This window comes from Accipiter gentilis, chromosome 24, assembly GCF_929443795.1.
Source record: "Accipiter gentilis chromosome 24, bAccGen1.1, whole genome shotgun sequence".
Classification (NCBI taxonomy): domain Eukaryota; kingdom Metazoa; phylum Chordata; class Aves; order Accipitriformes; family Accipitridae; genus Astur; species Astur gentilis.
In genome coordinates this window covers 23,617,170-23,640,548 of record NC_064903.1, presented here as the reverse complement: position 1 = coordinate 23,640,548, position 23,379 = coordinate 23,617,170, and the positions used below count along the sequence as shown (strand labels likewise).

The following is a 23,379-nucleotide window of genomic DNA, read 5'->3' as shown; positions in this document are numbered from 1 at the left end:
AAAGAGACTCTAGCACACCCTTGGGACTGGTAAAAATAATAATAGCTTAAGTGGTAGAAGACTGTGAATTTGAAACAGAAGGTTATGAGATTTAGAAGTATTACAAAAATGTCAACATTGTATATCAATAAATGTAATTTAGATATACAAAGGAGATAGCAAAGATTTCAACAAAGAACTGTCAAATCTTACCTCTTCAGATCTCTTTGAAATAAAGCAGATGTCTTCATCCAATTGATCCAGAGAAACTGGCCTTCACATCCAAAAGTATGTTATTTCGAATCACAAATGAATTACTCCTTTCAAAAATTACATGGTTTGCTATTTTTCAATCACTTCTTTTATTCTGAGATGAAACACACATGTTTATATTGGCTGGTTTAGCCTAGAAATGCAGCGTTCCCCAAAGCTAGCAATCCAGAGCTCGTGGAGCCATGACTGCCGGACCTGTAATAAAAGAGATGAAGGCAAATGGCACTCATTAGAGCTGTATCTGTTCGCTGCTTGAAATATGCCTTTGTAATAAGCAATTTAATTTTTACTATTCCATACCTTAACAAATGGCTACTGCCCCTCTCCAAATCCTCTAACCAATGCTCAAATGGCATGTTTTATCAAGCCTTGATCTGACGTGGGCTCCACGGAGGAAATTGCTGGTTTAAGGCTGTGTTACTCTAGGATATTATGTCTGAGCCTTGTGATCTTTCTCCTCGCTTAAATCTGCAACGGCTGGGATGCATCTAAGAACAAACACTTGGGTTTTCCTTCCCCTGGTTATTGCTGTCATATAATATTAACAGTCTCGAGGTTGCAAATCCCTGAAATCCCACGTCACCTGGAAACTAAGCCCCTCGTGTGGAGGTCCCGTAGCTGGAGCAGGGCCTTGGGTGTGCAGTTTCCAAAAACTTAACAAGTGAGCAGAAAAGGACGGTTCCATATGTCCTCCTTATGACCGCTCCTGCTTTGATATAAATTCCTCGCATTTACCCTTTGCAAAGGCTTCAGTTCTTTACCTGGACTCACCCTACCTTACCCGAGATGCTTAAAAGTTCAAGTTAAGCCCAAAACTATGTGGGAAGACTCTGGTCCCTGGCTCCCGATAGCTACCGACCTCTCTTCCCCACTGGCACTTTTTGGGCGGCAGAGAGAAACACTTGCCCTTCAGGAACGCTGGAGCCGGTGGGGGGGGGGGGGTGCGAGGGGGCTTCGCTCCTCCATCTCCCACCCTGCACCTTTATTTGCTGGGTGAGCTCGGAGGACAGACCGAGGCCGCCCGATGGCGGGGGGCGAGGGCTCGGCTGGGACCCTCCGCGTCTGGCACCGCGTTTTGCACCGGCCGTCGAGGAAACGCTGCCGGGAGGCAGCGCGTTCACGTGGACGCCTGCGTGCATCAGGCACAAGGACACGCTGGTCACCGCGCTACCAAAACCCGCTGCAATCTGGCTGATTTTCCATTCGTTCTTCATTTTTCTTCATTAATGTTTGGGGGTTTTTGTTGGTTGTTTTTTTTTTTTTGCTTAGCCCAGAAGAGCTGCTTATGGCAGCCTAAATCGTCTGTGACCAGAGAGACGTGGCGTGTTACTGTACCACAACTAAAGCCGCCTAAGGAAGGAGGACAGTGCCAAGCCCTCCTCGAGACCTTTTTAATACTAATAATGACGCGCCCTTAGTCTATATACATAGTGCATCAGAGATGTGGAAGCTGCAGGCCAGATATGCCCGAGGAAGGGCAGGATGAGCGCTCCTTGCAGGGACCTGGGGTTCTGGAGGGCCAACGGGCTCCTGTGACGATCCCACCGGGTGACAAAGCGGAGACCCCGCAGCACAACGCTGCCCTCCGGACAAGTGATGGTGCTTCACGTGCTGACTGCGTGCGAGCCCACGGCCATCGGTCCTGCCGGTCCCTGCTCTGTGAGAAGGGATCGGCGAGGCGGAGATGGGACGTCGGGTCTGTCCCACCCCAGAGCAAAGCTCGGTAAGAGCCACGCCACAACCGCTGTCCTGATGGACGTCTAGGAATACCACGAGGAACGGCGCAAGAGAAGTCTGCGGCTTCCCTTTTTGGTGCGGAAAGCACGTAGGTTTAGTCTGGTGAGTACCAAACCTTGGGGTATGCTTAGCCATAGGACGGGGCCGTCAGGCCAGGACGATGTCGTACGGCTGGGCTGGGAAGAGCTTTGCACAGACTGGGTCGTATCAGTGGGAAGAGACGTGAGCACGGGGTAGTGCTCGAGCTCACGTGCTTCGCAGAAATTGAGCTTGTCTCATTTAGGCTTAACTCTGCTGACACAGTACCGTATTTTGTGCATAGGCTTACCCCTGCAGAGCAGGTTGTAACCCCGGTTTCGTGACCATCGTATCTCCTCCAGCCACAGGGAGATCTGACGGGACGTGTCCTGGAAAACCCCCCTGCCCTAGGTTTGTGGCGTGTGTGTGCATTTCAGCCTCTTTGCCTTCTGCTTCTCTTGCTTTAGAGATTTAAATTCTGTGGATAATAATTTAATCAGGATTGCTTCTCCAAAGAGGTAATTTGTGCCGTGCATTAACGGAGACCAATATAAAGTGACCGAAATCATTTGCAGATGGAGCGGGGCCACAGCTTGAGCCCGGTATGGGCAAAGCGTGCTGCAAAACCCATCTGCTTCTGCTTTGAGGGCGGTCGCCGTGTTTGGTTTAGGTGGGAAGGGATGTGCTTTGGAGGTCTCCCACCCGGACAGAGGGAGCGCGGCTCTGCGGGATGGTTTCTTCGTGTCCCGTCCCCCCCCCAGCCCCGAGGAGCACCAAATCCAGATTCGGGCTCCCCGGCAGACAGGTCGGGCAAATGCCTGCGCCAGAAATGCTGGAAACGGGGGAAAGCCCTGCCGTCCTCTGGTCCAGCGAAGCGTTAGCTGCACGGTGCAGCTCCCTCCTCCTCCTCCCCGTTTTCGCACGGGCTGTTGGTGAGCGAGCGTTGCTGCTACAAGCAGGGGGCAAAGCAGGCTGTGGGCTTTCTGAAAGGGTGTCTTTCACATAAGACATATATTCCTCGAGGCAAAGACCGTATCCTCTTTCCTTGGCAGCAGCGGGTCCCGAAACCGGTGCTCCGGGACAATAACTTGGAAGATTCCCCCGCTCGCCTGAGTGACCTGGGATGTGGGGAGCCGAAGGGTCGGGGGTGACGAGGCAGCGAGTACCGGGGAGGTTGTATAACGTGGTGTGGAATATCATTGTTCCAGCCAGGATGAGTAAGAGCACAGCTGACGCTGGTCACCGACTGCACTTCCATGTGTCTGAGGGAGGGGGAGGCTGAGAGACGGTTGCACAGTTGAAAATAAAGACAATAAGTCTATAAAAGTTTAAGAACTGAATAGATTCCTAACATTTGTTTTTCATTATCACCAAATAACATATAAATAAACATACAACAGAACCAAGAGCAACATCCTAGTTACCCTTTCTAGAAGAAGCTGTGTTTAGGTTTAACTTCGCCTTCTTTGGCCAAACCTCCTCCTTGTATGCTCTGTAATGAAATGAAATAGCAAAGCTGGCTAAGCAATTAGGCCTCCATCTTCCTGTAAAACAGAAAGCAAAGCAAGGACTTGTCTATACAGGAAAGCTAGATGTCAATGTGCTGCTAGTTCTTAGAAGTCAGTAGGACAGGGAGAAGAATGTGTGAAAATAGGCACAGTAAGAGCCCATAGACTTTTTTTTTTTTTTCCCCTCTCTGTAAAAAGGACACAAGCATACATAATTTTTTTTTTGCTATTATTATTGCTTGTTGATAATTATTAGTGCATCTCAGAAAATATGTCTGTCAATACACAGTGGTAGGTTTTGCTTTTCCTTTTTTCATGTTTACTGATGTAAAATGGACCCTGGAGTGATGCTGTGTGCACTGTGCTCTGTAAACACTGCCTAGTGCTTATGAGAAAAAAGAGAATTCAGGCTTAAAATGCAGTGGCTGTTTAGCTGACACCGGGATATCGAGGATTTTCTAATCATCCTCTCTGTCTTGCAAATCTCGTCGAAGCCTGTTACACTGACTGCCAGTCAAGTGGGGGGAATGGGATGATCCTGGTGCAGGAGAGTTTGAGGAGAGGGATGAGAAGCTCGGTAGGTGTAATTTTAAATGACAGTTATAAGAATTCACAGAGTGAGATGGGAGGGACAGATGAATGATCAGAGAAAGACAGTGATGGCCTGAGAGAGGGAAAATCTCAGAAGAGTCGTAGATGGAGCCAGGGAAGAGGCATCCCGTGAATGCAATTGCTTAGTACATGTTGCTCTCATAATGTGAACGTATTGTTCAATCCATGCCCCTACGGAAGCAGTCCTTTACTGCACGGGCAGAACTCACAGTTATTGAAAAGACAGTCTTAAGTAAACTAGATTGTATGAAACATCTCGTCTCGCGCCGAGGAAAAATAATCGTAATTGCAGTGATGTAGAGAGGCTTTATAAAAGTCAGGATCCTTTGTCCTAAGGGCTTATAAACGTACCTGAGGACACACTGTCGGTATGCTATGACTTCAGCTTTCAGGAGACTTTATTGTATTAATGTTGTTGCTAACATCACGGAGAGAGTAAAAGAGATGGCTTTCCTGAAATTTAGCGGAGCTTTCCTCAAAGGAAAGTCAGGAATTCCAAAGCTTTTAGGTCATACATGTTAAAATCTACTCTACTGCTGCTGTGAATATTACAGCTGTTGCCAAAACGTAAATGGGAAATGGGCTATAATCTTCTTTACAACATCCTTCTAAGAGATTCCCTGATCTGTTAAATATGCATAGCAACTGGCACTTGGACCTGCCATAAAGTGCCCTGTGTTATGCTGAGAGAGTTTTACCCATGCCAAAAGAAAGGGAGATCTTTTAAACTGACAAGGCTGCTATCACAGGTCCTCCTCCCACCTTTGGTTAAATCCTGCTGGGAGGGGAAGGCTCCGCTGCGCTGTGATGCTGGAAAAACCAGCAAGTTTAGGAAGCAAGAGAAAAAGTCCCGTGGCATTAGAGATGTTGCCTCTGTGTGTTCTTCTCCTCTTCGGCCTCTGCCCACCCTCCAGAGGACCCTGTCGGACTACATGGGCTGGAGGGAACAATGCCTTTATTTTTGGAAAGTTTCCTTTTTTCCTAGATTTCTCTCCATTGTTCATGGGGGAAAGAAAGCAGGGGCAGCTGGACCCAATAAACTCCAGCAGATATAAAGAGGCAAAATTTGGGTGGGGGGACCTCTTCCTTGTGAAAGAAGTAATATTATTTTCTGATTAAAAAGAACTGTTCTTTATTTTCCTATTGTGGCCCCTGCCTTTGATCAGCCCATCCAAAGCATTACAAAGCCGTGCCATTTCTGCAGCCGTTAGCTTTTCTGTCCTCTGGCTCCGGCCTGTCCTGCACCAGGACTCCTTGGAGCGATGAGGCTGGGCTACAGCAGAAAACTGAAACCTTTGAGGTTCTTCATCCGTGTGCTGAAGTTTATCAGGGATGGCACAGTAAAAAGGGACAAAACTTGGAAAACAAAGGGCACTGGTTGCGTTCAGCAGAGAAAGAGGACCCAAGGCTCAGAAAGAAAACGTCTGTGGGAGGGGAGGGCTCCCCACCACGCGCTCTCACCGAAGCCTGAAGCTGGCAGCGATGCTTTAGAGCAAGAGGAATTAAAATCAAATACTGGAGAAATAGTGCAACGCCTCCGTTTGTGGGGCTTGACCGGTGCCACGCGGTCGATGTGTGAGGACCTCTCTCGGGTCTGGGATGACACGTATTAATTATATCACCAGCTGGGATTTCTTTTTAGTTGGTGGGACGCTGCACGGTGATCTGCTCTAGGAGGCAGAAGTACCTCCAATTTGAGGATTTGGCAAATGCCCCAAATGAGATCCGAGCAGAAACGGTGAACTCGTTTCTTACGAACAGTTAATATTAATACCTGCTTGACCCAGCTGCGCAGCTTGGACTTAAGACATTTGCAATACGGACCCGTCTTTAAGACCCTATGAACATACATGGCACAAAGTATTTCAGGGAATTCTGGGCTACTTGACCTCTAAAATGCATCTTAGAAGTAACATAAATTACTCTTGAAAATGGAACTAGGCTATGGCAAGTCTGAGTAGGTCAATGAATGATTGTTTTTAAATAATTTGGATCTTGATCTTGAAGAGCAGTAACGACCCTAAGCATTCAAATAATTATAAACTCTCTGAAAATAATCACAGAGTTTTGTACAGAGGGTTCATTTGCTTTTATTTGCTTTTTGCTCTGGAGTTGTTAGGGTTGGCAGTGGTTAATGCTTCCAATTTTTTCTTCGCAAATATTAGGGAAACATTTCTTTCTTAAATGAAAACAGAGACTCTCATACAATTTCATGAGGATTACATAGAACTTAAAGCAAAAAAACCATACTGCAGAAAAATAAGGCTAGGAAGGACTACAAAGAGGTCATCTAGTTCATCCTCCTCCCCAAAGGCAGGATAAACAGATCCTATAGTATTCTTTATAGCTGTAATCTATGAAATACCGAGCGATGAAGACCCCACAAATTCCCAGGCAATCTGTTGCAGGACTTGGAAGGCTTTCTCCTGGAAAGGACAGCCTCGTGTAAAACTCACCCTACCCAGGGGATGACGGAGCCCGGGAACACCGACCTCCAAGGGACCACCCGACTCTCCGAGACCAGCCCTGAGCACCCTGCAGCAGAAGGTGGGCTCGCGGGTCCCGTCCCTGGGCATCAGCAGAAGGTGGGCTCGCAGGTCCCGTCCCTGGGCATCACCGGGCACACGAGACCTCCGGGCATCTCGTCCAGCACGGGGCCCAGAGCCACAGCTCTAAGCTTCCCCGGCACCGGTCACCCACAACTCCTGAGCCCAAGGGATTTCCTAGGTGATAGCCCTCGGTGCGGCTACCCTTCCTATAGATCTGAGGGTCATTATAACGTTCCCCCTCAGTGCTTGCTTCCCCAGCACTGATGATGTGCTCTGCGTTATCTGATCCTCTAAAACCAGCTGGAAGTGCTCCTCAGCAGTGCCACCTAGCCACTCCTGCCTCACCCTCTGCTTCTTCCTTCCATTAAGACCTTTGCACTTTTATTTTTTCTTTTCTTTTTTTTCTTGTAGTCTTTCAAATAGTATCCTATTTTCTTCAGGCCAACTCTCCAATTTGTTAAGACAATTTCTAACGCCGTATTCGAACTTCCTTGCAGCCTGTGGCGTGTAGGCATCGTACAGAATCTTACTAATCTCGTTCTCTATTTCATTATCCAGTAAAACCCACTGATTGGTAATAGAACCAGCAAAGACTTCTGCAGAGCTCCTTTGGAAACGTTGCTTCCTTGACTGTAAACTCTCGATAAACTGCTCGCCGCCGTGCAAATGCTCATTGAGGGGGTGTCCCCTGCTCAGCCAGGGGTTCCTGCCTTCCTCCCGCAGCGGCCCCTGCACGCCCCAGGGGCTGGTGAGCCTTACAGTGACCCAGGCGAGGGAACCGGTCAGCAGCAGGAATGGCAAAGCATCCTGGAAATGAAGATAAAGCAGTTGCCAGCTTTGCTGTACCTGGTCACCAGGGAGGTCAGATTGGCCTGACAAGGTCCCCCTCAGCCCCCCGCCGCCGTTAGCTGTCCTCCTTTCCCTCTCACCGTCCAGGTGCTAATAAACACCTTGATTATTTGCAATGTTTGGGGGATACTTAGCCAAGCCGTGTGGCCTCTATGGTAATTTTCCAACATTTTATTCATCCACACCCTGTCTTTTAAGGTCTGCCTGACCCCACGGATTCCCCGTGATAACCCCTAATGAGTTGGCTAAACCCTCATCTTCGTTAGGCCCAGCTATTTGCAAAAATCCTCCTGGTTCCCTCCCTGCTCCACCTCCCCTTCCCTCGTCTTACCTGTCGCCAGTGTTAGCAGTTGCCTGACTGAAACTCGAACGCCTTTTTTTTTCCAATATAATTTCTCACTAAAATAGTCCCGCCCCTTCTGTTCGCTTCCATTTCAGCGGTACGTGTTCCTCCTTGCTGAGAAGAACCACCTGGTTTTTCTCTCCTTGTTTACTGACATACTTGTTGATGTTTCCTTATCTCCCACGCCACTCGCTGTCTGTCCTCGCGCTCCCCCGCGATCGGAGCCTTCCTCCTTCCAGCTCTGTCCCCACATGCTTGCGCTATTCTTCTACGCTCGGTGTTAGGGATTGGTCTGATTTATACTTTCTGTGCGTGTTCCTTATTGTGTTGGAGATGACCAAGCTGATCTCATGCTATTCTTTCTATCTCGCTTCTGCATCGGGATGGTCTGCAGATGTGCCATTACTCTAATTCCAATAAGGAACTGGCAACTCCCTGGAAGTCTTCCCCCACCCCTCGTCTTCTGAGGGACAGATACCCAAACTCACGGTTTATTCAAGCCTGATTTCTTGAAGTTCACAGCCTTCCTTCTCAAAACCCACACTTCTTCCCGGTTAACTTTTGCCCAAGCCGCTTTCCACCTTTGCTGCATTTCTAGCAGTCAGAATCAACCTCCAAAAAGCTGGAGAAGGCGTTGATAGTTGCCCCCAAAACATTCAAAAACCTGCTGGGCTCCCAGCGCTCGGCTGCATTCGCCTTCCAAGCGGTGCCTACAGAATTAAAGTCTGCCTGCCGAGCCCTGGCTCTTTGGTATCTGCTCTCAAAAACCCTCCTGCGATTTCTCACCGCAGAGCATCCTCCGCACGTGCAACCGCCCGGCGATGAAACCCACTTGGAGAGACTCTTTGCCTAACGTGCCCCCGCTCTCGGGAATTCGCCGTCCCGAGGGGGCTGCAGCGAACTCCCCTTCGGACCGGACGAGCTCCCGGTTTCCACCCTTGCCCAGCTCGCTCCCAACACGAGCGACGTATACCCCGGCGCTGAGCAACCCCCCCGCCCTGTTATTTTCCGCATCGGCCTGTAACTCTTCGCTCTGTTTGTAAAGAAAAGAACGAAGACGACGCTGGAAGACGCGGGCGCGTGCCGCAGGCTGGCAGCGGGTGCCCGTGGGTGGGAGCCCCGGCGTGCGATACCCCTCGGTGGACCCTTCTCCTGCGGTTGCGGGGGGGGGGGGGGGTGTGCGTGCGCGCATCCCATCCCATCCCATCCCCTCTGTGAGCTCCCAGCACCCGCAACACCTTGTGCCCCCCAAAAAAACGCATGGTCCCCCGCCAGCCGCCGCAAAATACAGGCTGCCGGGAGGAGCGGCGGCGGACGTGACATCTTTCTACCGCTGTCTGTCCATCCACGCATCCATCCCTGCATCCATCCATCCATCCCTGCATCCATCCATCCATCCCTGCATCCATCCATCCCCCCCGCCCTGCCCCGCTCCCTCCCGCCGGCCGCGCACCGGAGCGGGGGCGGGGCGTGTCTCCGGCGGCCCCTTGGCCCCGCCCTCCCTGCCGGCCCCGCCCTCCCTGCCGGCCCCGCCCCTCCCGGAGCCCCGCCCCCCTGGCGGGGCGCTGGGGCGGCCCCGGCCGCGCAGCCCCCGCGGCGTCCCGGCGCGCCCCGGCCGAGCATGGAGCAGTAGCGGCTCGGCGCCTCGCCGCTCCGGTACCGCCGGCCATGGGGACGGAGCGCAGGGGGGAGGCGGCGGCCGAGCCCCGCGGAGGCTGCGCCTGCGGGGGCGGCGGCGGCGGCGGCGGGAGCTGGCGGCTTTTCCTGGGTTTCTTCGCGCTGTCGCTGGCGCTGCACGTCCTGACGCTGGGCTGTTACCTGGAGCTGCGCTCCGAGCTCCGCCGGGACCGCGGCCCCCAGCCCGCAGCTCCACCGCGGCGGGACGGAACGGCGGCAGCACCGCCCGGTTCCCCGGCCGCCGGCCGGCCGCAGAGACCCGCCGAGGGAGCGGAGAGGCGCCAGCAGGTGGGTGCCGGGCCGGGGGGGGTGGTGGTGGGGGACACACACACACACCCCCCCCCCCGCACTCGGAAGAAGGGTGGGAGGGCTGGGAAAAGCCCCGGAGCGGCGCTGGCGGGAGTGAAGTTTGGGGAGAACTTGGTTTGCTTTGCCTCGGCTGGAAAGCGTGAAGGGGCGGCCGGTGCTCCGGGGGTCTCCGAGGGGCTGCCGAGGGCCGGCCGCGCTCCACCTGCTGCTGCTGCTGCTGCTGCTGCCCGCCGCTGTCCTGTCGCTCTGTCGGGACAGCCCCGCCGTGTCGGCTCCGCTCCCGACAGCCCGGCCTTTGCCGCGGGGGAAGAGCGCGGGGTTTGTGGCCGGGACAGCCCCGGGCGCTCCAGCCATCGATCGGGGGGGTCTTCTCCTCCTCCTCCTCCTCCTCCTCTTCCTCCCTGCGACCCTGCGGCTGGAGAGCCCCGCACAGCCCAGCTTTAAATCCGCTCCTCCGGCCCACCGCCTTTTACGGTGCAAATCCTGTTCCCTGCGCACCACTGCTCCCCTCCTGGGGTGGTTTTGATTATTATTTTTTTTGTTAAATTTCTTTTTTTTTTTTTTTTTACCACCCCCCCCCCCCCCCGCCCTTGCACCGCAACCAAGATGCATCAGCCTTTTTTTAGGGGTGTGTCCCCCCCCACCCCCCGTCCCTTGCCCCCCGAACTGTGCAGGACAGGTTGGCTTCTGCCTCCAATTTTTGTACGGAGCCCCTGGGAGCGGTGGTGCCTGGGGGGGGGGCTCGACTGTCCCGAGAGCCTCTGGGAGAGCAAGAGCGGAGCTGGGGCCTCCGCTCGCAAACTTAGCTCATTTTTTCCAGGCACGAAACCTCGCTGCGAGCAGGATAAGCTGGAGGAAGGAGTTTCCTCCCCTTTGAGCCTCGCGAGCGGATGGCCCGCTCCCCAAAGGTGCTGGGTGGCTTTGCTGGGGGGTGGTGGAATCCCAGGGGTCGGGGGGGGAGCGGAGACCCAAAGCCCTGCCTCAGCACCCCGGCAGTCCTTGCCTTGCTGGTTATCAATGCGTGGCGGGGAGAAGGAGGGGGGGGCAGGACAAAAATAGCTTTGATAAAGCTGCGAGTTTGGAAACTCTTCCTCCTACTTGGCAGCGGGCAGCCGTTCCGCTGCGCCGGCCTCGGCTGCTCCCGGGAAAGCCGGGCTCGCGCCTTCCAGTGGGTATTTGGATTCTGCAGCTTCCCATAATAAAATCTAAGTAAGTGTTGAACCGGAGAGAACCCGCGCTATCTGGTCATTGCTTCTCCCCCCCCCCCCGCCCCCCCCAGCCTTCAGTCCTTAAGCGGTGTCAGCATAAAGTGAGTCGGAGCAGCTTGATGTCGTGTTGGAATTCTTAGGTTGTCTTGTAATAGCATGCGGCTGAAGTTCCTTTCGTGTTATCGTGCTGGATCTGTTTAGTCTTTAGAGCTCTTCTTTCCAGCGAATGTATAATGAAATACCAGGATAAATAGTTGAGGCATTCATAAATTACAGCGTTAGATAATTTGTCTCTGGATGTGTACGAAGATCCAAGCGTCGCTCGCTACAGCTGACATACTCCAGATAAGGTAATGCTAATTATTTATTTCTTTATTTTACATCTGGCCTGTCAGGCGTGAGATGAAAAATTCTTTTGGACATATTGAAGCAGTTGGTTGTGAGAGAAAGTTTCCTTGTAGTAAGGGCACGCGAAACGCTGAGCTTAATGGGCAGCGTACAGCTTGCAGCCTAACTGCTGGCACCGAAAACGCTCTGTTTGGAAACTGGTGCTGTGACAACGTGTAATTAATGTTATTTGTAGTAGTGCTGCTCTCCTGTTTCTCACTGACTTTTCTGCCTTACGGCTCGCTTGAGTCTGTGTGCAGCTAAAAACAACCACCTTCTGTGTCTTAGGATGCTGTGAATATATCCCTTCTGCGATTAAAGCAAGGAAATGAGGTATTTGCAAACAGCCTTATTTAAGAAGTTACTGTCAACAGTGTGAAAAGCGTTGGGGTATGTATGGGGCTCCCAGCTGCTTTCCAGCCGGTAGCAGCCAAGCTGCGCTGCTGCTAAATCCAAAGTGGGGTCCCGTGCACGTGTGTCGGGAGGCAGATGCTTACATAAATTAAGCAGAAATTACTAAATAATTATTTCAAGAGATCCGATCAACGACATCTCTCTCCCAGGGACCGGTCAGGGTCGGGGTGCGTTGGGGGGATCCAGCGTCCCCGTAAAGGCGGTGCTGTGAGCCCTCAGACGGTCCTTTTGCTGTGTTTAGCTATGCGAAGTATTTTCAGTAAAGAGGCCGAGTAATGACTGCATGCATTGCGATTGTACAAGCTGATTTTAAAAAACAAAAATATTCCTCTCCCTGACCTTTTTTTATTATTATTTTTATTATTTCCCTCCCCCCCCCCGCTTCCTGACCTGAGGCAGGAGGGAGAGGAGCGGGGGGAAGGACGGGGAGCGATGGTCAGCACCGAGATTTTGGCAGAAATCTCGCCTGGCCACGTGCCAGAAATGACCTCATGACAGGAGTGAGATTTGGCAGCTCGATAACGCCCCGCTTCCCTATCTTACAGGGTAGTCAAATATGTAACTCATTTAAGATACAAGGGCAATTTTTCATGGCAGAGGTTGAGGCATTGTAGTTCACATCTTTGTCCCAGAAGCTGCGGGGCGTTGCATCACCAGTTTGGCTTCGAGATGAAAAGTTTGTTAGTGCTGCTTTAATTCATCGACTCTTCGATTGCTGTCCCTCTGAGGTGCGATAGCAGATTTGGGGATCGGGGGTACATTCGGCCTTGACAGACGTTATAAAATCTAAATAATCCCTTCAGACGGACACGCTGTGGAACACAAAAGTGACTCTGTCGGCGCGTTCGTTAGCGTTCGGCGGGCACTTCGCTAATGGCTCCGCTGGCGGAGGAGAGGCAGCAGGGTACTACGTACTGCTCATTAAAATACTTTATGCCTAAACTAGATCGTGTTTTGTTGTCAAAAAAAAATCATCCCTGTAATAGTTGAGCCTCGCGGAGCATCGTTTATGTGCTGCTTTCTCCGAGCAAGTCCATGTCGTGCCACGTTTCTGCAAAAACTTGTTTTTCACAAACGCCGGGCGAAGCGCGTGCCCTTGTGAGTGTCCCGAGACGGGCTTAAAAGTTGCCAAAGTCTGCCTCTTGGAATAAGATCAAATACCCATCAGATCCAACAGATCAAACTCCTTGTGGAGGCCGGGGAGGGCTGTCTGCTTGTCGTGGCCGGGGGCGGCTGCCGAGTCATCCGAAAAAATGTGCTGAGCAGGAATTGGGTTACCAGCGTTTACCTTCACCAGCACCGATGGTGTCCGTTCCCAGGTCTCCACCTCTCGCCTTTTTGATGAGGGACGTACCCGCTTTTGAGAAGCGCTTACATCAGCATTCTTGGCAATAGCATTGCTTTCCTGCCAGTATTTTTAATTCCGCCAAAGCAACAGGTATAAACCCCCCCTAATTGTTCATTTCCTTGGTTTTCTTCCCTCTCCCACCTGTATCCCTCCCTCTCCTGAAGCAGCAGTCAGGGTCCTCCTGTTCCAGCAGTCGTTAGGCAGTGCATGGCCCCCTTAATTTATATCTGCCTTCTAAAAGCCTGCTTGCTCATTTGATAAGGAAATTACAGGAATAAAGCTTTAGAGGCAAAGTAGTGTTCTGCTTGTAGTCGTGGATAAAGAAATATAGTGAGGGTGTGCAACTTGGTCTATGCACACTGCTTTTTTTTTAATATTTAGTAAAAATGAATAACTGGCTGTACTTGAGGGGGAGGTAGGAAGAGATTTAGGGAGTTATATATAGGTTTTTCTCTGTTTCTGGTCAGGATGCCCTGGCAGAGAAATTCTTGGTGAATTATTTGGGCGGTTTCACCTGGAGAAGGGCTGTGGCGTGTTGGCCTCTAACCGGCTGTGGGAAAGGGCCGTTGGTTGCAGAGGACAGACGGACATCGCGTTGTCTTTCACGCTCAGTCTGTTGTCCACCCTCTGCCACGCAAGGGTCGTAAAGGAAAATAGGGAATTGTGGCCAGGTACTTGCTGCTGTCTGTTCTCAGAATAATTGTACGGTACCTTCTCAGACGAACGTTGTCAGTCCAGTGTAAGTAGCTCTGTGCCAAAATGGAGTTTTGAGGGTTGGTCAGAACACCTTGGCAAGACTTACACAGTGTAAAAGGAGAAGGGTGTTAGGGCTCAGCCGTGAGGGCACCTTGGTGTCTTTTGCCTCACTAATGTGAAATTGCAGTTATTTTGCCCTTTCTTCTCGAGTCCAGCTCCAGAATAAAAGGCAGCATTCGGGAGCGATTTGCACAACGTGCTCTCGATGGGTCTAAAAGGCATTAAAGCTGCTCCAGAGACTTCTCCCTCCCCGAGCATACCTCGAGCTCATCCGCGCACGTTCATCCCCGCGTCTGGTTCCCGCATCCCGAGCCGGGAGGCTGCACCCGCACGTGACGGATCGGGGTCGAGCCGAAACCCGACAGCGGGCTGAAAGCTTTGAGCGGAGGGTCTTGTTGGAAACGCCTCTCCCGCGTTAGCCCCCTCCGAAAGCAGCCTCTGCGCGGTGCCCTGCGGGGCACTAACCTCAAAAGACCTGCTCAGGGCTCCTGCTTTGGGGTTTCGTGACTTCTGATCCCGGCTTAGTGGAACCCCCGGGTCTCCGCAGGCAGAGGGAAGGTGGTGGTTAGGGATGCGCTTCGTGGTGGGTTTTCCCTCGAGTTAGACTTGGCGGTCTTGGTTGTAGCTGGAGGAAGCTCTTACAGGGCAATAAAGGGAGACCGCAGCGCGCTGTCTGGCTAATAACTCCTCGGGGCTCCGGTAACCTTCGTGCACGTGTGGACGGTGCCCGTCCCTCGACGGAGAGGATAACATTCCTGAGGCTGCGTGAGGTTTGGGGTCTGTGCCGGGAAGAGGGGGCTGCAGCGGGGTTGCCTGATACCAAATAGAAAACATATTTCTGCTACTATGCCTATGAATATTCTGTGCAAAATCTGGCATGAGTATATCAGCTCCTCCTTCGAAAAAGAAAATGGTACAGAATGGCAGCGGCTGCTGGGGACGCTGCGTTAATTGGAAAAGTTGAAGTACAGCATGAGCTTCACCCCGAGTCTTTGAGGTGAATCCCTGCGTGTGCCGTAGGTTTAATTCCTGGCGTGCGGAGGAACCGGGCACCTTCCCACCCTGCCGACTTTGGGGATTTATGGTGCGGCGTGGGTGCGTTTCGTTCTGCCTCCTGACATCGAGCAGGCGAGACGGACGCCGTGTCGTACGCGGTGGGACGTCACCGCTCGCGAGCTGTTTGGCTGCGAAGGCTGGAGCTCAGGAATTCCCCTTTGGAAAGCGGGGGAAACCGTCAGCGAGAAAATAAATCGCTGTGGATCTGGGGTCCCTGAGCGCAGGTTGGCTGCGGGCGCGTCTCGCCGGGGACGCCCTCAAAGTGCTGGGGCTGCTGGTGAGAATAGCGAGGAGGTGTAAAAAAATAAATAAATAAAAAAAAATCTTCCATCTAGGAGAGAAGAAGCAGTAGGAAAATATGAAATATATTTTGCAACTGCTGTCTCAAAGCTTGTGTCAACACCAGGCGGATTATCTACCCCGGGGAGAGCGCGGGCAGCCTCGCTCTGTGGCCAGTGGGGGACAAGGATGAAGTTAATTCAGCGACGCACGGGAAGGAGGACAGGCTCCGGCTCACGGAGGAACGCGGGGATGCCGATATCTCGTTGGAAACAGAAAAACGCGGGAATGACGCATCCCGACGGGGTCGGCCCCGGCGTCCTGCCCGCGCCCAGAGGAGCGGAGGCGCGCACCGGGCGCGCGCTACCGAAATAACGGAGCGAGCGACCGTCGCTTCAGCCGCTGTCCCGAGGACGCCGGCCGGTGGGATGGCGTGAGCGCGGTGTTTCCTTCCTTTCCAGGCTCTTTCCCCTTCCGGAGCTGAGCTTGCCGGTGTATTTTCTTGATTTTTATTTTCTGCTCGTTCCGTCAAGGGTAAATAGTGCAACTTCGTGCAAGGACTAGGAGTTTTTTATCAGCGTTTATTGAACAACTTGATGGAGAACATTGTTGTTGCCAAAGTAAGTGTTTGACCGACACGTGACCGAAGTTGCTGGGTTTTTCCATGATTTTTAGATGAGTTAACTGGCAAACACTCAAACCTGTGTTTTTAAGAACGCTCAGTGGCATTCCAGAGTTATCTTTCACTTAACCTCAGAGTACGTAGTGCTTTATATCAAACCGATATTATTCTAACCTTTTAACATTATTTTTCTTACCGCATAATACTATAAATCTTCTCTGCTCTTCCATACACATGTAGTATCTTGTAATGCTAATTAAACTGCACATTATCCTAATTTTGCTCTCATACTAATCCAATATATTTTTCTTGACTGGAAGCCAAACCCCGAGAGCTTCGGAGCATGCGAAGCTCCCATTCCAGTCTTATTATATGTTAATGACTTTATATTTTAGTATCTTTCAACACTTTAAGAGGATGTTATTTTTAGAGGTGTCTGGCTGCGAAAGGTAACCCGCGTGTGAGAGGCTGAGGGGTTTTTGTGAATGCGAAGCACCAAGTAAGCTCTGCGCAGTGAGTAAGTGGTAAGCGTGTCTCTGAAGATGTGTAATCTGTCAGAATTCATTGTGCACAAGTACAAAATTACAGTGAGATTTGGATGCAATTTTAAAATAGTTAACTGTCTTTATAGGAGAGGAAAATAAAACCCTCGCCTAGACTTTTACATGTTGCAGTTGTAAGCGCTCCCTTGTTAAACTCTTGGGGAAACGCACTGTTTTTGTATGCTAATGGTGCTGATGCCAGTTGGGCCTGAATGCTACTATAACAGAAATAATTACTCGCAGATGGGTGGATATTAAAATGAGCTCTTTCCATAAGCCCAAATAAAATTCTGTTGTAAGTGCAAAGTACTAAATATGCAAGATTGTATTGATGAAATGCCAGTGCCATAATGTATTCCAAATGGCAAGTGCCAGCATCCTCCTGCTGAAGCTGCACCTCGGCTGCAGCTTGTCGCTCCCCGGTCTATCTGCACTTCCTCCGAAATGGCTCTCGCAGCAGGAGGAACAGAGCAGCAACTTGAAATGATATGTAAATCTGCAAGCGATTTAGCTCCGCGCGCTGCGCCTCCTGCCTGCGCAGGGAAAGGGGGAATACCGCGCAGAGCTGAACCCCTGCCTCCAGCGCTTTCTTCTGGGTCGCGTTCCTTCAGGAGGCCGAAATGCGTCGAGAAAAGTGGGGGATGCTGGTGGCGGGCATCGCGGTGCGTGGCTTTGCAGCGGCGGGCATTGCACGGCATGGGGTGTTGCAGGGCTTTGCAGTGGTGAGTGTTAAGCGGCGTGGCTCTGCGGCCGCCGGCGTTGCATGCCATGGCGTTGCATGGCTTTGCGGCCGCCGGCGTTGCAGGGCATGGCGTTGCAGCCACCGGCATTGCATGCCATGGCGTTGCACGGCTCTGCGGCAGCCGGCGTTGCAGGGCATGGCGTTGCACGGCTCTGCAGCCGCCGGCGTTGCAGGGCATGGCGTTGCATGGCATTGCAGCAGCCGGCGTTGCAGGGCATGGCGTTGCATGGCATTGCAGCCGCCGCCGTTGCAGGGCATGGCGTTGCAGCAGCCACCGTTGCATGCCGTGGCGTTGCATGCCGTGGCGTTGCATGGCTCTGCAGCAGCCGCCGTTGCAGGGCATGGCGTTGCATGGCTCTGCAGCCATGGTGGCGTGTCGCTTGGCTTTGCAGCAGTGAGCGTTGATCAGCGTGGGGTTGCGCAGCTTTGAGCGGCGGGTGCTGCGTGGCACGGTGTGGCTTCGCAGCGGCACGGCGTCGCGTGGCCAGGCGTTGCATTGTGCGGGGTCGCGGCCGCTGCGTGTTGTTGAATTTGCGCGGCTTTGCAGCAGGACCTGGGAGGAGGAGAGTCCTGGGGAAGGCTCACCCCCCCCCCCCCCCAACCCTCCTGGCAGAGCTGCCTCTAGTTCGATGGGCTAAATTTGGGCGAGCACAGAGCTGCCGGCCAGCCACGCAAACGTGGCGTTGCAAGAGGAGGCCCTGCCGGTCTCTGCTGTTTTGACCCCTTTTACAAGAGGGCCGGTGTCCCAGGAGCAGCCCCTTGGTGACAAAGCAGGGTAAATACCCGATCCCCTGGGGCGATGGGCTGGCTGCCTTTAATCCCTCTTTGCAATTCATTTTACCTCTGTGTTTTAAATCCCTCTTGAGGCACATAACGAGGTGGAAGGGGGAAGACGGTGAGAAAGTTTCTTAAGCCAGCGCTTGCAGCAAAATCCACTTCGGAGCGTGTAACAGCTCTAATTGTAAATTATACAGGGGGGGAAGAGTTGGGGAGCTGCTCTGTCGGGGTGGTGGGGCCAAGGCTGAGCCCACGTCCCTGGTGGCTCCGGCTCCAGCCTCGGACCAGCGCTGATGCTCCGGGATGTCCTGTGGTTTTTCTGGTCGCCCCGTGATAGTTGAGCTGGGTGCTGCCGCTCCTGCACCCTTTTCCCTTGGATAAACCTCCTCAACCTTCTTAATCGGCTGCTCCGTTGTCCTGTCCCTTCTCTGTTTTCCATTCCTTATCTTAAGGAGCGCAACGGTGGCGTTCCTCCTCGGAGAGCATCTCCTCCGTCCTTCGCTCCCCGGCAGCGGGAGGTGGCTGGTGCTCCCTTACCCAGGGACCCTCCGTCATCAGTGCTGCCCCCAGGAGTAAGATTTGTGTGTCTGAGGAGCGCTATCCCTTGGCTTTTGGTTTTTCCGTTGTTCTATCCCACGTTCTCCATCGCCCTTACAGTCAGCGTGTCTCTATAGGTCGGCACGTGCGGGTTTTTTGGTTTTCTGTGTGAAAAAAACCCAACCAACGCTAAGCGCTTGCAACAGGAGAAAAGATGAGACCAATGCTCCTGATGGTAGGTCCTGTGGTGGAGCAAGAAAATGGGTATTTAGGGTATATTGACTGCAGATGCTCGTCTGGTCCTGCTCCCTCCGGGGGCAGCCCTGGTGAGGAGGGGGCTGCTTAGGGAAGAGAAAATAATGTCATGTATCCACATACACAGCAAACACCTCATTTGCTTCAGTGGCGAGAAGACATAAATGCAGTGTACCTTGTCCAGCAGGGAAAAAAAAAAAAAAAAAAAAATCTTTGGCTTCTTCCTTTCATTTTCTCATCCGGGAAGCGGCAGCGGCTTTTCCCGGGTTTCCCAGGGAAGCGTGGGGCTGTGGGCACTGCGTGGGGCAGGCACTAACGGCCCGAACAGGCTTCACGCCATCCTTCCAGTCTTCTCCGCCTGCTGGGCTCTGTGAAATGAATCCAGGAAATAACTTTGGAGCGATGATTTCCTTCGACCTTGCAAATAAGTTGCTGAGCTACTGCTAACCTTAACCAGCAATTCCCCTGGGGTAGGAAAATAGGATAAATCATTTAAAGCTGATAGCTGGAATGGTTGCTGACCTGCTGCGACACTGAGAGGACTAAACAGTTCAGACTGAGAAATGAGAGTTTTATTTTTCTTTTTTACTGCAGTTGTGGGGTGCTGCCGTTCTGCCTGTCAGTGCGTTTCACCCGGATTCTCATCAGGCGATGAGAAACCTGGGGCTGCAGGAGTTAGGAGGGGTGGCGTTTCTGCCTGGAAAGCTTTAATTCTCATGCTCTCCCATAAAACATACCCTATGGCAGAAAAATCAGATCAAAATAGGAATTGCTGGACGTGCAGCTGATGAGGTGTATCTAGAGAGCAGGATGAAAACGTGTAAAGAAAATAGTTGGTTTTTAACTGCAGCTGTTACTATCTTTTTAGTGATAATGAACTAAATTAGTACGTTGGCTGCCTTTGAGCTATGGATAGGCTTGTTGGTGCTTGCTGGGTTTGTGGTGTTAACTCTTGCTGGGAAGCTGGGTGATCCTGGGCGAGGGGAAGCCCTGCTCACCCGCTCCCACCGGGACCTGACTTACCTCTGTGCCGTTGGAGTAAATTGTGGGAGATTTTCTCTTTTGAAGATCGAAAGGAGACCTTTTTTTTTTTTTCGGGGGGGGGGGGGGGGTGGGGTGGGTAAAGCTTAAAGATGATAATTGTCCTTTGTAAAGGATTATTGTATCTTCTTTTTAGCAACACCTTTTTTGCTGGCTTGGGGTTTTCTTCTGTTTCCTCTGTTGTTGAAAGGAGTTGTTTTGACTCAGAATATGGCTCGTGCACAGATTCCAGGACTGCGCAGAACTTGGTATTATCCGACAGAATGAGCTTACCTGGCAAGTGCAGCTGTTTTACTGGTGATGCTGTGCTTTAATTCCAGCTCCTCAGGCAGCACAGCAGGATTGTTGTGCTGCTGGTCCTCTTCGGTGGCTGCTGACCCATCTGCATCCCTTCCCAAAGCCCCTTTTGTTTTGCAGGTCCTGGAACTTAATTTTGAAAGCCCAAATTTAGGAGTAAACTAAACGGGAAAGATTTGAGCTCAGATCTAGGCATCGGTCACTTTTGCAGCATCGCTGCAGTTTTCCGGCCTCTGGTGGTAGAACAGGTAAATGGGGGGAAAAAGGGGTTTTCCATGCCAAGGCTCGCATGCCAGAGCTTCCAAGGCACTTCAGCAGGAAAATGTTTCTGATATGACAGTGGTGGGCTTTAAGGTGCAGGGTCCTGCTGCACCAAAACGGGCTGGACGTGCAGAATTACCCCAGGGACGTTAAATCCTGCCCCTACGATAACCGCTAGGAAAAAAATTGAGACGCTTCAAACTTTTTTAAAGCGAGGGGCCGGTGTCCTGGGGCATTCCTGGGCAGGGTGAACCATCTGCTTGAGGAGAACATCCCAGAGGCTCGCTGTCCTGGGGCTCGCTGCTCAGCAGCCCTTAGCCCAGGCTTTCCCAGACGTGGTTAGAAGCAGGTGCGGAGACTTAAATTAACTCTGTGTGAGAGCTCTTGGCTGCTTAGTCCCCAGTACCGTGTAGCCAGAAGCTGCGTATCTGCCGGTTGCTGCTTTAGGGGTTTTTTTGGTTTTTCTTTTTTGAAGGAGAAGTAAAACCCACTCGGCTTGGTGCATGAGACCCCAAATCACTTTGTTCTGGTGCCGCTTCTGTTGGTGCTGCAGTATTCTTCTGGGGAAAACTTGTATCGCCTGAGCGCTGTCCTGGGATCGCTTGGGGTTTTGGAAGGTTTGGTGTGGTTTTTTGTTTTGTTTTCGTTTATATCTTATTTACTGTCAGTGTGGGAAATCCCAGGAACGCTGCTAACAAACAAGATATTCAGGTAGCAAAGCTCATGGGAGGATGTTGAAAGAAAACACACGCAAACCTCTTTCCTTCTGCATGCTTCCCTTCTGGGCTATATACGTTTTCACGAGTGAGTTTTCTCTCGTTTTTCTTAAGCAAAAGAGTCAGTAAGCCGCAGCTGGACTTTGCAGCAGGTCTTTGCTTTTGCTGATGCGGTGATAGGGTTCGAGCTCATTCTTCCGTAGCAGCGATGCTGAGGCCTTGTTCAAAGTAGAAGGGAATGTGTGCGGGGAAAAGTCCTTTGACTAAAGCCTTTAGCTGAGCCTGTGGAGGCTCAGCACTAATCTTGCTCAGCTGCACTTGGCCTCCGCGTCTGGCGAGACAGATGGATGAGAAACACCAAACCTCTTTTGCTCGCAGGGTGGATTTTCCTGAGGAGACGTTGAGAGCCTCCGTGCTCAGTACTCGTACGGACGCTGGCGTTTTTAATCCCTGGAGACCTCGGAGCTCCGTCCCGCGCATCGCCCGTGCGTGCTGGCGCGGTGCACGGGGGCTGTTTCTCGTTTCGGTCTCGACACCGGCAGCAGGCGACGGGCGAGAACCTCGTCCCACCGTGCCCTTGGGTGCTGGGAGCCGGACTGGTCCCCGCGGCTGCATCCTCCTACCTTGGCATCATCCCCGGCTGCAAAGGTCCCGGCCGGCGGCGAAGTCACGTAGCGGGGAGCAGCAGCCGGTGCACGGCTCTGGAGAGGAAAGCAGCACGCCCCTAATAAAAGCAGGATCTGACTTCAAACAAATGTGTACGGCGCGGTTGTTGTTAGCACTCTTATGTGCGGCTGCGAGGCTTGGACAATTTATAGGCGCTGCATCGAGCGCCTTAGTCGGTTCCATATGTGCCGCCTTCGTGCGCTGGCTGGTATGAAATGGTAGGATGAGCTCTCGGAAGTTGAGGTCTTCAAGTGTTAAATACAAAGCGCTGCTCCTGCAGGCTCAGCTCTGCCGATCCAGGCGTCTGGCGCACATTTCTAACAACAGGCTGGATTTGCCAAAGAAAATTACGCTGGATACAGCAAAATAGCTGTCAACTCTTTCCTCCCTAGTCTGCCAGTCTGCTTTTCTCTTGCTTTTCAGAATAACCGGGCTGTCTGGAAGCGATGGGGAAGTTAGGGTGTCTCGGTGCCTAGCGATGCTCCCCCTTGCCCAGCAAAGCCCCGTCCCCTTCCCTCCGTCCTCGCAGCCCCCCAGCAGCCCCCCACGCGAGGGCCGCTGGGTCCCTCTGCAAACCCATTGCGGAGGCGAGGGCTGAGGGTCCCGTCAGGCTGAGAGTAACTCGAGTTCTTCTCCTCCGGTAGCCAGATAGGGGAGCAAAGTATTCAAGGCGGGGGGGGATTTTGGCTGAAATACGAACTAGCTCGTTTGCATTTAATGAAGACTTTTGGGCTTCTGAGCCCAGTTGCGTGCGGGTGGCTGCAGTTGGGCTCGGAAGAAAAACTCCGGAGAACCCTGGGCTGGTGTCCCCCCACCTCGTGGACCGTGAGCTTCTCTGCTGTTGGTTCCTCCTGGCTCAAACCCATTTCTTCTTCCCACGTCTGAAGACGCTGGAAAACCAATTTTTAAATGATAATTCTGATAACGATAGTCGATGGGGGCAGTTAAACTTTTGGTCAGGTCCCAGTGAAGGTCCTGTGTGGCTTCAAGCTGCTTGTCTGGATCAGGTACTCAAGCAGTTAAATATTCCTGCTGCTGGTGTACAAAAGCAATGCCAGGTATCTTCCCGGGGATCCAAGTTTGCTATCTGAAATCTGGCAAATAGCAAAAATTTTTATGTCGTGAACAGAAATCACACCCCAAGGCTACGGCTGACAGGGAAGGTCTCACTGACATATTTACCTAGCTATTTTGTTATCATTAAGTACGCTTTCCGAGAAAGCCCAAACCTTGAGAACAATAGCAACGAAAAACCACTGTAGGTTTTGTGAGCAGATGCAGCTTCAAGATAACGAATGATTTTTGCTCTTTGTTTGACTGCTTGGCATCTAGTAGTTAATTAGTGAGGCCAAGTATAGTTAGATAGTTCATAAAACAAAGTTTTAGAAGCACTGGAATTGAAAGATTTTGCATTGTGCTTTCTAACTTCGGTCCGTGAGGCTGTTAGAGGCAGGCAGTGCAGCAGTTTAGAAACAACTAAAAGTAAACATTTGTTTTGGACAGTAAAAGACTGAGTTTGGAAAGGGTGGGAGGGCGGAGGGGAATAGCTTGTGCAGCCCGCCCTGCGGGGATGTGTGCTGAGGGGGCTGTAGAAATGGCACCCGAAAAGCTGGCTTTCCAC

At 52.1% G+C, this 23,379-nt stretch overlaps 1 protein-coding gene across 3 annotated transcripts in view; it reads left to right on the top strand.

The window, feature by feature from the left end:
* Window positions 1-9,443: 9,443 nt before the first annotated feature.
* Window positions 9,444-23,379, top strand: part of EDA (ectodysplasin A) — an 81,966-nt gene continuing 68,030 nt past the window's right edge. For all 3 annotated transcript variants that reach the window (XM_049827764.1, XM_049827762.1, XM_049827763.1), the window contains exon 1: window positions 9,444-9,833. In XM_049827764.1, coding sequence (XP_049683721.1) covers window positions 9,537-9,833 — 297 coding nt within the window. In that variant the 5' untranslated portion in view covers window positions 9,444-9,536. The remainder of the gene's footprint in view (window positions 9,834-23,379) is intronic.